Source organism: Bemisia tabaci, chromosome 7, assembly GCF_918797505.1.
Source record: "Bemisia tabaci chromosome 7, PGI_BMITA_v3".
NCBI lineage: Eukaryota > Metazoa > Arthropoda > Insecta > Hemiptera > Aleyrodidae > Bemisia > Bemisia tabaci.
In genome coordinates, this window is record NC_092799.1 from 28,371,983 (window position 1) to 28,387,732 (window position 15,750).

At 39.0% G+C, this 15,750-nt stretch overlaps 1 protein-coding gene across 1 annotated transcript in view; it reads left to right on the top strand.

Moving 5' to 3' along the window:
- LOC109043616 (UNC93-like protein MFSD11) overlaps window positions 1-15,750 on the top strand; it is a 22,751-nt gene continuing 7,001 nt past the window's right edge. The window contains exons 1-5 of the mRNA XM_019060884.2: window positions 1-1,858; window positions 2,261-2,430; window positions 5,355-5,531; window positions 7,085-7,344; window positions 12,024-12,149. Of these exons, the coding sequence (XP_018916429.2) occupies window positions 1,772-1,858; window positions 2,261-2,430; window positions 5,355-5,531; window positions 7,085-7,344; window positions 12,024-12,149 (820 nt within the window). The 5' untranslated portion in view covers window positions 1-1,771. The remainder of the gene's footprint in view (window positions 1,859-2,260; window positions 2,431-5,354; window positions 5,532-7,084; window positions 7,345-12,023; window positions 12,150-15,750) is intronic.

Sequence of the window (15,750 nt, forward strand, 5' to 3'; positions counted from 1 at the left end):
CCCCGCCCACCATCAACTAACAATTATTTACAGTAAAATAAGCTAAATAACGTCATAAAAAGCATGTACATACATAGAAGTTGTTCCTACAACGCGCTTTTGCGTTTGCCACACCCAAATTCCACATTTGCCAATCTTTTCATGCAAAAAGCATGTTCATTGAAAAATTCTATTTGCCAAACAAAAATTCTTGAAGATCGTAAAATGCCCTAGCTAGCAGAAAATTTCGTAATAGAGAAAAGCTATTTTTCCGTCGAAGAGCTGTTCCTTGATACTCCAGGGCAGAGCATTTACCATCTGGATACTTGAAAATTTGAAAACTTGCTCTGATCTTTTCAGCCAATTGTTTTCTTCTTTTTGATGTCTCTATGTCTTCTGTTATAGTTATGAGACGATAAGAGCTCAGAGAGAGACACCAGTCCTTTTTATTTTTTCAAATTTAATACGTTTGGAAGATCAGCTTAAATAAAAGTTCTTGAGATCATAAATTGAATAAACGAGGGATAGGGAACACTATCACATTGCGACTTTTATTGAAGAACAGGTAGTACATCGAAAGATTTTTAGCAAATCCCGACAACAAAACAAACATAATTGCTCTGATAGGAAATCAAATGATATCTAATGGATGTGAAGTTGAGAACACCAAAGGAGATGCTGATATGGACGTTGTTAAAGAAGGAGTCAAATCATACTCTTACATTCCTGTCAATGTCAACGGAGCCACCGATATCAATTTGCAAAAGCTGTAAAAGCTCATTCATTCTAGATGTGAAAAGTTCAATTTAATATTATTTTTTTTCATTTCGGTGTAAAATTAATTGTTTAATTGCGAAATGCACATAACGGCCGACGAGGGGTCATTCACAGAAGATGACCGAAATCATGGGCTCATTTTAACCTCGTGTTACACAGCAACAAAGTGTCGCAAAATATTGTGTGAGCACTCATTTATGCGTAAGTTGCATTTTCTTTTAAAAGGTTCTCAGCTTTTCCTGAGAAAACCCAATATTTTTGGTGAAAAGTGATGATAACTGCCGAATAACACGATGTTTTGTAAAATTGTCGGAATTTAATGCTCTTTTCCGTTCTCTGTAACTAGAGAACGAATTATCGTAGAGTGTTGTGCGACTACTCATTTTAAAGCATATTTATTATACTTTCAAAAAAGTTCTCTGCATTTTTTGCGGAAACCCGATACTTTTCTTCAAAAATGGAAAAATACTTATCTAAAAAAAAACCGCAAATTTTTTAGTGCATTTTAGCGTTTTGGGGCCATTTCCCTCCTTCCGGTCATCGGATCGTGTCGAACTTTTAGTATGTTGTTTAGGTACTATAACTAGAGAGATTCCCGCAAAAAAACCTTTTCTTGAAATGTATTCCGGGTCAATTTTTTTTATATATATTGAGATCGAGGAAAGCGTTTTTCTAAATTAACCATCGAAGCAGTCAAGATCATTTAGCCATGATGCTTATATTCCCGGTTATATTCTCAGCTTATGTTCTCGGTTAAAGGCGTAGGCCTGCGCTGTAGCACCGTAATTTTTTCACGAATGAGAATTATATTTATCGCCAGACTTCTGCTAAAATCAAATTATCAAGTTATCAAGTTCAAAGTTCGACTGTGTGATACCTACATGTGATCCCCCTTTCAATTCATCGATGAGTTTGCAAAGAGGAATGAACTTATGTATAATCTGTCAAATTCTATGTCTGCCCTCAAAATGTTCCTCTAATAGTTAGTTTTAAAAGAATTACCAGCAATTTTGCTATGGATAGCCGTACAATTAATATATGTGGTGTGGGAATTTGTCAATTACTACTCTTCTCCGGCTATTTTGCTTTGTTGGATCTTCAGGTATTAATTTGCGTTTACTGTTTCATTGATTTTTCACTTATCTCTTATCATCAAGGAGTTTGTAGTGAAAGCTGTCAGTATAAACCCTGAATGCGGCAATGTCCAATAAAAAAAAAAAAAACTGGGTTTACGTCATTTTCGGATTGCACTGCACGTACCAGAAGGTACTTCAGACCTTAAGTTTTCCGTAATTTTTAATCGTTTCCAACAGAATCAAAGCCCTTTAAATTAGAATTTTCGTTATCGCTTTTAATAATTTTCTAATGTCTTCGTCACTTCGTATTCTTCACATAGTGTTGAATGTCGCGAGATGACTTTTGCAATTAAGTAAAAAATTTAGGTAATTTTATAATAGCCTTTTTAACTAATTAAATGATCTTGCGCATCAATTTCCAATTGCAGAAAACCTTATTAGCGAGTGCGCACGATGACAACCCTAATTTCAACGTTGATGGATACACTCTTTCCGGAGTTATATACACATCTTTCTCGCTCAGTGTACTCCTCACTCCCTCAGTTATTTCATCCATTGGTCCCCGATTGACGATGTTTATTGGAGCTCTATGCTATTTGTAAGTGTATTTCAACCTTCGTCCTAGAATATATCAGAACCGCAATGAAAGTACGCTTTTTGCACACAGGAGATATGATCAATTATTAGACTTTGTAAGATAAAATCACACAAGAATCTCGCTAAACACATCCAAAAAGTCCGCGATCCGCGTAATTCTTATCACAAGTTCTCAAATTTCCCGCATCCTGAATTACTTAATGCTCCGTTGACGGAGACCAGGTTTGTCTAGAGAGTTCAGAAAAAACTGGAATCTGTTTTCAATCTTTCATGCGTATGATTCCAATCGTTCTAAGCATTTAATATCATCTTTTGCCATTTAAAGAGAAAATGAATGCTTTCAGATGAAAGAGGAGACCTTGTAAAAGCGAGATTGATAACAGTTTGTGACAAGGTTATTGAGGTTTGATTTATAACCAGGGAATGTCGTTTTGATGAAATATAAAACCGCGAAACTTTCAAAACTCATGAATTTCTCTACCTTATCTTAGACGAACATTCACATTGCATGCAATGCATACTTTGATAGGCCTCTGTAGCTCCGAGTTGGGACTCGAGAGTGACTTCGTGAGTTGCAATTGGACACATTTATGCCAAAAGGAACTATGTGCATAGGGTTTTGCGTGCAACATAGTTCCTTTTAGCATAAATACGTCCAATTGCAACTCGCAGCTCGCTGCAGCAGATAGGCAGGAGTCTATCAACGCATATGCCCATCTAAAATAAGGCAAAGGAATAAGCGAGTCTTAACATTTCTGCGACTTTTCATTCAAGTAAAATAATTTGCGAAATTTTTTATTTTCTATAGTTAGGTTTTCTTACATCCATAATACGTGGGCATATGGCTTAAAAGTCTGTCCATTTATCCGTACATCTTGTGTGCGACAGAACTATTTTAGGGCAAAGTTTGAGCTTCAGAATGAGCAAGTTAGTTCTTATAAAACAAGAGCTAAAACGAATTCTTCCGACGATGCAGATCATCCATACTGACTCAGAATGACGATTTTCAGATGAATCAACATACAGGGTTATTCAAAAGTTACGCACCACTGGCCATAACTTTAGTTCTAATTATGATATCGATTTGCGGTTTGTGGCGTCCTTCCTCATATCGAGGGGGAAACTTTTTGAGGTACTTTTCAGTTCTTCACCCCCCCCCCCCCAGGGGGAGGGGGGGCGGGGGGCAACTCAAAAATTTCAAATGGCAACCCCCATCATGTGATACATCGTTAGAAAGAGCATGAAAAAATAAAATTTTTGGCGCAAACCGGAAGTCGATCTGATCCCCCTGTCAAAAGTTAGGGGGGTCCAAAGGTTATTTAGGGGGTCCGTGCCTTCATTTTTTAGAGTAGCTTCGGCGGCTCTTGGGCATACCGTTTCTCTTTTCAAAGAGTCCTCGAATACTCCAAGTCTGATACCGAAGTCTTCATATTGCCCCCGGGCCACCAAAGCCCCCCCGTAGGGGGGGATGGGCCTGTTGCAATGAAACATTGCATTAAAATGCGAAAAGTCACAGAAGAGCTTCAAACTTAGCATCAAATCCGAGTGGAACTTCTTGCCGATGTTAACGCAAACGCAGCCTGCGACTTTAAAGTGAGTTTTCAAAACTCTTAGCCCCCTGCCCCCCTCATTTTTGGTTGCAGAGCGGGTAAAAACCGGGAAATTCACTACAAACAATGCCCGAAACTAATGTCCAACTTGAGGAGGACCCTTGAAACGTTGCGATCAGTCGGAGCATTGGAATACAAGGACTGCCACCCCTTTAAAGTGCGGAAACATCCAAAACACCCCCGCTGCCCCCCTCATTTTTCGTTGCGGAGCGGGTAAAAACCGGGAAAATCGCCAGAAATGATGGACCGGTTCTTACCAGCTCTGCAACGAAAAAAGAGGGGGGCAGCGGGGGTTTTATGGATGTTTCCGTCCTTAAAGTGGGCGGCAGTTCCTAAGTTGCAGTTCTCCGACTGAGCGCAACGTTTCAAGGGTTCTCGTCAAGTTCTACAGTGGTTTCGGGCATCATTTCTGGCGATTTTCCCGGTTTTTACCCGCTCCGCAACGAAAAATGAGGGGGGCAGCGGGGGTGTTTTGGATGTTTCCGTACTTTAAGGGGGTGGCAGTCCTTGTATTCCAATGCTCCGACTGATCGCAACGTTTCAAGGGTCCTCCTCAAGTTGGACATTAGTTTCGGGCATTATTTGTAGTGAATTTCCCGGTTTTTACCCGCTCTGCAACCAAAAATGAGGGGGGCAGGGGGCTAAGAGTTTTGAAAACTCACTTTAAAGTCGCAGGCTGCGTTTGCGTTAACATCGGCAAGAAGTTCCACTCGGATTTGATGCTAAGTTTGAAGCTCTTCTGTGACTTTTCGCATTTTAATGCAATGTTTCATTGTAACAGGCCCAATCCCCCCCCCCCCCCTACGGGGGGGGCTGTGGTGGCCCGGGGGCAATATGAAGACTTCGGTATCAGACTTGGAGTATTCGAGGACTCTTTGAAAAGAGAAACGGTATGTCCAAGAGCCGCTGAAGCTACTCTAAAAAATGAAGGTACGGACCCCCTAAATAACCTTTGGACCCCCCTAACTTTTGACAGGGGGATCAGATCGACTTCCGGTTTGCGCCAAAAATTTTATTTTTTCATGCTCTTTCTAACGATGTATCACATGATGGGGGTTGCCATTTGAAATTTTTGAGTTGCCCCCCGCCCCCCCCTCCCCCTGGGGGGGGGGGGGGTGAAGAACTGAAAAGTACCTCAAAAAGTTTCCCCCTCGATATGAGGAAGGACGCCACAAACCGAAAATCGATATCATAATTAGAACTAAAGTTATGGCCAGTGGTGCGTAACTTTTGAATAACCCTGTATTTTTCATTCTCTTTCTTTGTATTTTATTTGAAAATATTTGAACAGTTGATTATAATTTTAATTTCATAGAGCCCCTCCCGTGGCAATGTACCTAGAGAATAGTTGGCTTCTATACGTAGCCTTTTCACTTAAGGGCATTGGTGGAGCTCTAACGTGGACTGCAAGTTCAAATTATTTGGTGCTGAACTCTACCGAACAAACACTTGCACGAAACATGGCTTTGTTTTGGTTCTTTTTCGCATGCGGGTGAGTGATACTTTCTATTCTAGTCAAATTAAGAGGAGTTGATTGGGTATTCAATTTTGGGAGCACATCATTGATGTGAACATAAGAGTATTTTACCGCATATAATATAAATGTTTCTACTAAATCGATAAACAAGTACATTTCAAAATTTAAGGTGATTTCCTCCGACGTAAATAGTCTAGTTGCAGATCATCGAAATTAATTAACTGAGTATCTAAATAGATCTCGCATATACTTTTAAGTGGACCGCGTCTAGCCGAAAGAACCAAGCCACATCTGCTATCGTCAAATTTAATGGAGAAATTTAATTTTTTTCAAGAGTACGTTTATGCAGATTTTTGTTTAAAGTTTTAGGGAATTTTCTCCGTGCTATGCAGATAATTCGATGGAATTTGTAAAGAAAATCCGCAAAATCGTTTTCACCAAAAAAATTAAATTACCCAGCTAAGGTGATAATATCGGTTGTGAAGTGGTTCCGTCCTGCTGAACACGGTCCAATTCCCCAAGAAAAACTCAGCAATATGATCCGCTACGGATCAACTAATAGCAGGAGCGTTTAAAATAATCAATTCTACGACACTACCTAGTCGCAAATTTAGACGTAAAAAATTGGAAAATAGCTTAGTCGTATCGAAGAAATGAGTCACAATTACACATGCTAGTCGCTTTTAAAAATACTGTGTTATAGTGAATGTTCATCTAGGTATGAAATACATTTGTGTGACCTTTGAATTTTTTTTATTATGTGTCACAAAAGTTTCATCGCCATTTCTCGTAACAGCAAATTAATGAAGGTATGGCAAAAGGCCTGCGGATTGTGCGAGCTCGAAGATCGTATGTTTAAATTTCTGCAGCAATCCCTCCACGTAGAAAGAGTGCTTTTTCTATCCAAGGAAAATTGGTAATATTAAAGTAGTGGCTGTAGCGTATTTGGTAAAATTTTAAATCAGTAAGTAGCTCGACATCTTTATACAGCGCAGGGTTGAAATTGAGATCGCAAAAAGTCCTTGTATTATTCAACCACGGCGGTCAATGTTACCAAACTTTTCAAACTTTCGGACGATTATTTCTGGACAATCGGCACTTAGTTAGGAAAAAGACAACACTGCACATTTCAGAATGTTTTTGAGAGTGTGTTGTTGTGAAAAAAAAAAGAACATGCTTGACACTAACTTTGTGAAATTGTAAAAACTTGTAACGCGTATGTACACTCGGATTTTCAATTATTTGTCCTGTCACTCGTACATTTTTGTAAAATGTTGAATTGTTTGAGTCAATTTTGCAACCTTGGAATCGAGTTACGTTTCTTTGTCCAGCCCAGGAAACGACGAATTCTATTGTGAGGTCACCTTAGAGACCTATTAACATTACCTTTCGGCAAGTACTACCTGCGTTTTTAATTTGGTTTGCTCAAACGAGGGTCGGTGAAAAGATTTTTTAGACACACTATGCTATATATATTTTGAAAAAGGGAAAAAGTAGATTCCTACAAGCTCTCATTTAAGATCTAAACAATGTACATTTTCATTCTACTCTATCTTTTTCATTGTTAGATATTTCCCGGGCAACCTGTTCACATACTTCGCATTCAAAAGTGTGACGGTAAAGATTGATGAATCCACAAGGCACCTTGTCTTATTCGTAATGGCCGGATTCATAGCTGTAGGAGCTTTTGCGCACCTGTTTCTCAGAGATGTTCAAGAAAGTAGGAAAAAATCAAATGCTGACACGCCTTTGCAAGCATTGAAAAGGACTTCAAACATAGCATTATCAAGGAATACAGCTGTGCTTCTTTTAGCTTTTGGATACGTAGGTATGGAAAAAGCCACTTCTTGATGAAAATTTCTGTGCTTCTTATGCATATGTAGCAAGCTCACTCTCTAATGTTGGGGTCATCTCTTAAGTATATAACACTTAAGAATTTTTGCTGTCCTTTTCAGCGTTACTTAACGATTTTGAGTGATTTTTCTCGACATTTAACCCACCACGGCGCCCTCTAGCAAGTAGGTATCACGCGTCACGGCGTTTTGGTCAACTTCTTGACCCCTTCCCTCCCCTGTAAGGCACCCGTAAAACAACCTCTCACTATCCACTATTAGTAACGATGACCTGACCCAACTCCCCCCCTTCCCCCCATTTTTATAAATGACGGAGAAAGCTTGAAATATTTTCTTAATCAAAAAATAATTTATATCCCTTTAAAGTGGGAGGCTTACGAAAAGCTGGACTTGTATCCCTTTTCCCTCATACTGAGACCCAAAGACGCAAGCCTCGATCCCTCTCCCCTGTAAATGGCTTATGCTTACGTCATACTGGACCGCCGCCTGGGCGGCGGCATTGCTGTTAAATGAAGAAATATCCACAATAATCCCGTTGGATCGTCTTTGAATTCTCCTTCAGATAAGGAGCCGTCCCTAAATTAGGTACGTAACGCTCTTCTACGTTAGTTTTTTTTACGTGGGAAAAGACAAAGAAAGGGACCTAAGTATGTCACAAAATCGTTACAATGGGAGTAGGGCTCAAAAATGCCGAAATATGCGTTACGTATTTTAGGGATGGTCTCTAACTGAAGGTATGAATACGGAAACCAAGATAACTCCTCCTCTTGAACTTTAATTCTTTTTTTTTTGTTTTTTCTGAAAAGCTTCCTATACTTTACCGCGCTTCCCTTATCGCAGGTCCTTTCAGACCAACAGCAGTGGCGTAGCGTGCTTTGCGATGTATCGATTGAAATGCCGTTCAAACCTAAGAAAGAAGATCGATTATTAGGACGTACTTAACGAAAACCATAATTGGTTCCAGGAAATTTCGTCGACGTGATTTTTTGTCCGCGCACCTGTTTTGTCCAGTATTTTACGTCCACATGTAAAATAAGAAACAGTGACTTGGGTCAAGCATTATATTTTAGTCTGTGTGTATGTAAAATCATATTGACACTATCGAAATGAGAAAATTGAGAGAGAAGGAGGTGTTGTTATGGTGACTCATTATTTAAATGAAATGTTACTTTCCTCTTTTGATTCATATTTTCAAATTGTCATTGGTGGATATTGGGTTTGATTTCCATCCTTAAAATTTTTGATATGAAGTAACTTTATATACACTTTTTGTCATGGGAACGGAGTTCCCCATGATATTACAATTCGCTTTCAGCGAGTTTTTTTCCAACTTGAGATGTCGTATCTGACTGGTAAATCTGCGCAGATCCACGAAGTTCCGTTTTTAGGCAAATTCTTTTTTTTGGGAGGTTCTGATTGGTTCTTTTTCGCCATCAGTTTTCTGTTCGTTGGTGCAAAAGATCGCCTACCTCGTTGCTCTTGAGAAGCCGCCATTATCCCACCTCAAATTTTACAAATAGAAATAAAGAAATTATAACTATTGTGCAAGGTGGAAAACTGCTCTGGAGGACCCGTTACGGATATATGAGCCAAAATCGGAACTCGATTGATTGATTTATTCCATGAATACAGAAATATTGCCTCAGCTTACTGCCGGGATGGCAAATGCCTGCTGATATGAACCTTGAGACACATGATAGCATAGGCAAACAATGTCTCACAGAGAAAGGCGCTTAGCTCATTTCTCCAGAAGCTACGAAGACGCGAATCGCCGAATCGCTCAAGGACAACTCTTGTGATAAGTCCCGCCCATCGTCCGAGTCTTTTAAATGCTATTTTTTCCTCACCATTCGCCGATCTGTGATATCCTAGTCGACTGAGGCGCCCCATATTTTTGATAAGGTGCGGGCAATAGGTGATCGGGAGTTCGATACCCGGCGATGGGAGATAATTTTTAATGGTTGTATTGAATGTTTTAGACCAATCATCAAAAAATAATTAATACTAGATGATAAATGTACGAACATTTTCTCGTGAGTTAATATGTTAAACAAAAATACTGGAATATACCTCCTTCATATAATCAGCCACATGTTCCCCCAAATTGATGACGTTATTTTCTTTTTTCAGTAAAGTTAATTTGCATTCAACGCTCGTAAGTTAAGCAAACAGTACCTATTGATACAAATAGAAAGACATGAAAATAGTATGCTAACATTTCAGTTGTTTTTTTTTTTTTATTTATTTTTTGTTTTTTTGTTTTTTCAATAAAACAAATTGACTGGGACTAGAATCATCGTATCTCTGAAGACAAAAGCTAAGTTTTTTGATACAGAAATACTAATATATTCATCCTTTATATAATCAGGGAGATGTTGACCCAAATATTGATGTATATTTTCTCTGTTCGCCCAAATTAATGATGGTATTTTCTTTTTTCAATAAAATTAATTTACATTCCACGTTCTTAAAGCAATATTTTCTCCAAAATTCAGCAAAAAATAACAATTTATACCTACGCAAAAAGTAAATAAATAAATAAAGCAATGACATGAAAGTAGTATAGGTAGTACACATCTAACATTTCGGTTACATCTATTTGAATGAAAAAAATGGCAACTTAGGAAGCACATAGGTCACTTATCGACGGTGAAACTACCAAACCACGTATCTCGGTTTGCGACGTCGCAGACTTCCTGTCATACTTTATTTTTTAAATGAAAAGCTACTTAACGTCCAGTCTTGAAAATTTCCGTGATTTTTCCTCTTCGTGCGGAGAAAATTCTGTGAAAATTTCAAGGAATGATATGGATTTGGTCTACTTCAAAAAATAAAATGTGAGCGGAGATTTTTAAACACCGCAAACGAGATACGTGGTTTGGTAGTTTCACCGTCGTTATGATGCGTATTCGGGCATATGCGTAGAGTAAAAATATCATACTTTACGCCGAAAAAACGAAACTGAAAGTTAAATGCGTTAACTTCCAAAAACCATACATAATCCAACGAAAATAAATAATTGGTAAATAACAGCTTTCTTGTATGCAAAGAAAAAAAATTAAAAATGTTAAAAAAGAGATGTCGACACAAAATTACATAGCCCCTTCAATTCTGAAGATACTACAAACGAACTGTACCTACCTTAAAATTTTCATATCCCAGAAGCAAAAGTTCCCATGACGAATATTGCTATCGCTAGCGATTGCAAAAACCAACTTGTTTCTTTTTTTAAATGAAAATATTACTTCATTTTAAAAACAGATACATTTTTAAAACGTGGCAAGTCCTTTCTAAGAGATAGCATCGATATTAATAACATTTAGCCGTAGTGTTGTTTAAAGAAACTGTACCAAAATGGCAAAAAGATGGAAAAAACTAAGAAGCACGCAATCATTGGTATTTTTACATCGACCTTTGAGAGTCAAATGTGGCCAATTTTGAGAGTTTGGTTGCGCGTGCACCACGCTGCAGCACAGTAAAAGTACAAAATATAAAAGAAAAATATAAGTACTTTGGAAGTCATTAAATTTGACACGGAACCACCTTAATATTTACAAAACACACATCATATTTTCCTTTACATATTTTTTTTCCATCGATTTAAATGAGAATAATCCACGCAGAGTGTACGAACATTTCAAAATCACGAGTTGAAAAATGCTGACTCCGCGAGTTTAAATATTAGAGCCGAACCCAGAGCGAAGCGGCCTACAAACCTAAGTGGATACTTCACGCATTGCGCAAGGCTTGAAGTATCCACTTAGGTTTGTAGGCGTCAATGCACGTTGCGCGTCGACCGCCCTCTTGGCGCGCCGCGCCGCAGCGAGCCACGGCGCCATAAGCAACTATTTCACAATAGAGGTGTTGCACAGTATCATACGAAATATTGAAGGCGCTCCAGCATGTTAAGGATGGCAGGCATCCTTTAAGAGTACGAAGCTTTCCTCGAAAAATAAATCAAGATACTGCGGCACGAAAAGAGAGCTGTAGTCCAAAAACTCAGTAAGTGATAGCATCCGTATTTAATGACGTTTAGCATAATTTTTGAATGTCATTACAGAAAAAAAAGTGACTCGATTTAGGCAGAAACATCCTTGAGTATGCAGTCAAGAAGAGTTTATTTTAAATCAAGACGAAAGTAGCTGAATGAAAGTGGGTTTCTATTTGATGCGAGTGACTTTTCTTTTTATGTAAGCATATTTTCTTAAACAAACATTATTTTCTTTATTCATTCATGAGGAAATTCTCTCAGCGGTAAATTCGAGTTTAGATCTGCTTGAATCAAGTCACTTTTTCCTCTTATGAAGTTCTGAAATCATGCTAAACGTTCTTGAATATTGATACTAGGACTTACATGTAGACTTATTAACTTTGGATCTCAATTGGTAAGTGGACCAAAACTCTCCTGCCGAAAAAACGCGTGGACGTAAATTGCTAGAAAAACAGGTGCGTGGACAAAAAATTGTTGTCAAATGTCCTATAACCCCGTAATTATTGATTCTTCGCCATAACTTCAAATGGGTACAGGATGATTTCAATGGATGCCTCAATGTCGATAGTCAATTATCACGCATCGCCACTGACAAACAGGACCCCACAGACCACAGTTTAAAAGCTATTGGACTTTTCATTATTTCTGTTTTCAATTTGTCAGGCTTGAATATGTCTTTCATCTCCGGCATCTATGGATCTTCCATTGGTTTCACATTACAGATTGGAGAGGGTGTTAAGAGACTCGTTCCACTGTCTGGAGTTTTTGCCGGCTGCGGAGAAGTCTCAGGTATTTGTTCAAAATTAATCTGAGATTTTTTAACTTTTAACTAATCTACGGTTTTACGTCATGGAGTGAGTAGATTTTTCAAATCAAACTGTATAATGTTTTGAAGTTCAATAGAATACTTAAGATTTTTATTACATCAAAGAGCAACCAGACAAACGTGCGAGTGAGCGAAGGTCATACAATGCACCAGAAGTAAGCAAATACTTTTGAATTTGCACTTGCAATCTGGGAAAAAAACGTTTAAATGAAATTGTTTATTTATAGACCGAGAGCTCATGACGATTCGTTCAACCGGAATAATATAAATTTGCCACCCACCTCATTCGAAGCGGATTTTGGTGTGTTAAAAGAAATGGGCGGTCTGGCAGGTCAAACCGGTTGCATTAAGAAAGTTTTAGGCCCCTAAAAAGCCCAAAATTGCTCGGATTTTGACCGGAAACATATACACTTGAAATTGGGCTCATTTAACGCGGAAAACCTTCCTGATTAAGGATCAGTCGGTCTGGCAGCCGAAATCGGTTGCTTAAGGGCCGCCAGACCGGTTCAAAGTTGGAAAAAAAGTGCTCAAATTTCAACCGGAAACATATACATTTGATATTGGGCTCATTTAACGCGGAAAACCTTCCTGATTAAGGATCAGTCGGTCTGGCAGCTGAAATTGGTTGCTTAAGGGCCGCCAGACCGAACTTTCTCCGGAAATTCTTGATTAATTATATATATAAGGTGGCCCAGACCTACTATTCCAGGCCTTTTTTCAAGGAAAACTGGTTTTGATGTTTTGAAAATGGTCAGTGGAATAGGGAATGGACCAAAAAGAATCCAAATTTCATATATTCAGGACCCCTCACGACTCTTTAGGGGGTATTTTTGGGGGGCCCCCCTTGTAACTAAAAATTGCGTTGAAAAACGTGGTCATTTAAGTTCAATGAGAATGGAGTCCACGCAAAAGTTCAATAAGTATGGAGTAAAAGAATATTCCGTCTCTCAATTTTCAATCAAATTAAAGACCCTCCAAAGAGAGGGGGGGGGGGGGCTGCGGCTGGTGTTACCGTGCTTGAGCTCCCCACGATGAACACCAGTTTTCTTTCAAATGAACCAACATCCCTGGAAAAGCTGCAATTCTGAGCTATTTTAGGGCAACTTTTCATGAAAAACACGATATTTTAGGTTTAAAAGACCTAAGAGGACTCCCCAAGGTCATGCGGGGAAAGGGCGCACTGCGCAAGCCCCGTTTGTCCTCTCCATGTCAAAAGCCTAACCTTAACTGTTCAATAGAAACACGCATGTTGAGGTTTAAGATTCCCAAAGGGCTTCCCACAGTAGGATGTGTCTTTTTCGCAAAAGTTTCAAATAGTCCCGCTCCACCGGGTTTTTCTGGTGATGCCTGGCATTAGGATCGCCTACTAAAAATTGGAACTTGATTGGACAATTTTTGGACCTACTGATACACTTTAAATGCAAATTTGGATCCGTAGGTCCAAAGATTTAAAAAAAAAATAGATAAATAAATTAATAAACCAAAAAAAAACAAAACTAGCTGAGTGAAAAACGTCGGTCATATGAACCAAATGTACGGTGTTCAATATCGGCCGTATTGTTCGGTGCTGTAGCCCTCCCGGTCCTGAGAACCGTATCCTCCGTTCATGCAACCGAGCACCCACACCGAACAGAACTAACGAAAAAACTCGGTTGCATGAACTGAGGATGCGGTTCCCAGAACCAAGAGAGCGGTAACATGAACCGAAAAATACTGCCGGTGAACACGGTCGTGTGAACACCGTTCACACGACTGAACTTTTTATCTCAGCTGGTTCTGTACCGGTATGGCGGTGAAAATTGACGAAAATGGGGAGTTCTTGCGATTTTTTCTCTCTTCTCCAATCTCCTCTTCTTAATCGGAACGACTACAAAGTATCTTATTATATTTTCCTAAGTTTAAAATAAAGCGAAAAATCGAAAACAAACTTGGGTTGTATTTAATTGTGGGTTTATGTTCCTCTCATGATACTATTAAGTCGACCTAATGGTCTGTATGACCAGCCTGAGATGACGTCCCTGCAGTAGGGTATGGCTCTTATCTAACGACAGCAGGGTGAATAATGGAATTTCTTAAGCAGCATCCCCTGGATCGGTATTATTTAATGTGAAAGACTGTAAAAAAATTGGAGTCCCTCACAGCAAGGTCACATGATGCCGCAAACGGGGGAAAGTTCTCGCGCTTTAATTTGAGGAACCCGCATTCTTACGGTCTTCGCCGATTGGACAAGTGTTTACGTGGAAGCTGTAGATACTATCGACACCCATTATTTTTCATCATTTAACTCCGGTGCAGAGTAAAATATTTTAAGATACTCGTATCTGGTCTTAAATGATTACCTACCTCTCGAACGGCGGGATGAAATGACCTCAAAAACCGGATTTTAACAGCAGACATCCATTTTTTCGAAGTTTGCCCTCCCTATTGGCAAATTGAAAGTCTGAAGAAACATCATGGTCTTACACGTGTCACTAATTTTTGCGTAACTTAAAAATATTGAAACAGATTTGGTCTCGGAATAGCATTTGAGGAGGGTTCCGGAAAAAAGGCCCATGGGCGTATGGGCCCTTTTTCCGGAGAACGCATTAATGGATTGCCCGTACCCTAAACTATATGTGCTTAAAGTTTCGTATCGATTCGCCAATTTTTCAAGCCACACGACCATTTTTCCGGGCGCGGGATTTCCACTGAATACTTCTATGAGCGGGGTATCATCGTGATCTAGAAGATGACGCGAGACCCGAGCAGCCCCGGCCAGCAGATAGCGATCCGACTGATAACAGCCCCTCTTTATACATCGAATGCACTGATCACTAGCTGCAATCAGTAAATGCAGATTTCCGTGTTAATCAAGATGTCAACAGTGGCACCTACAAATAATAACACGCAGAATAATATTAATAATATTAGTGTGTGTCAGAGGATTTTTCTTTCTTTTTCGCGAAGTTAGTTCGTGTTGTTCGTCTACATTCGTTGATGATATTTTCGCAATGTCCGCGAGTGGTAGTAACATTGTAAATAATGATAGATTAAAGCGTCATAAAAGTAAAAAAATAAACAGGTAAACACAGGTAACAGGTAAAAAACAAACAGAGTAAAGGCATCTGCCAAATTAAAAAGACTGCATGGTCACGTCTACCAAACTTCATCCGGTAAAACCATCTCCGGGAAAATTTTCAAGTCAATGACAGAATGTTGTGGTGGGAAGTGCTTCAGTTTTCAGACCACCAAAGATGTCATTTATTTATTTTATGTTATTAAGAAGAGACGATACGTTTTCTTTTTGTTTCAATTGTGCTTTTAACTAGTTTAGTCACAAGAACCGATTACTGTCAGTGGATCTCCGGAAAAAGGGCCCATAATCGAATTTTTTTAAAAATTCCTCTCGCAGTCCAATTATGCTTTGTAACTTTTGCCAATCTCTGATTTCATTCTAGGATGTATGAATCCTTGTATGAAACATTCATTTTGAATTTTGGAGTCTCTTCGCGGTCAAAACACAGTAATGAAAACTTAATTGACGTTTTTCTCACAACGCGATTTTTCGGTATGGGCCCTTTTTCC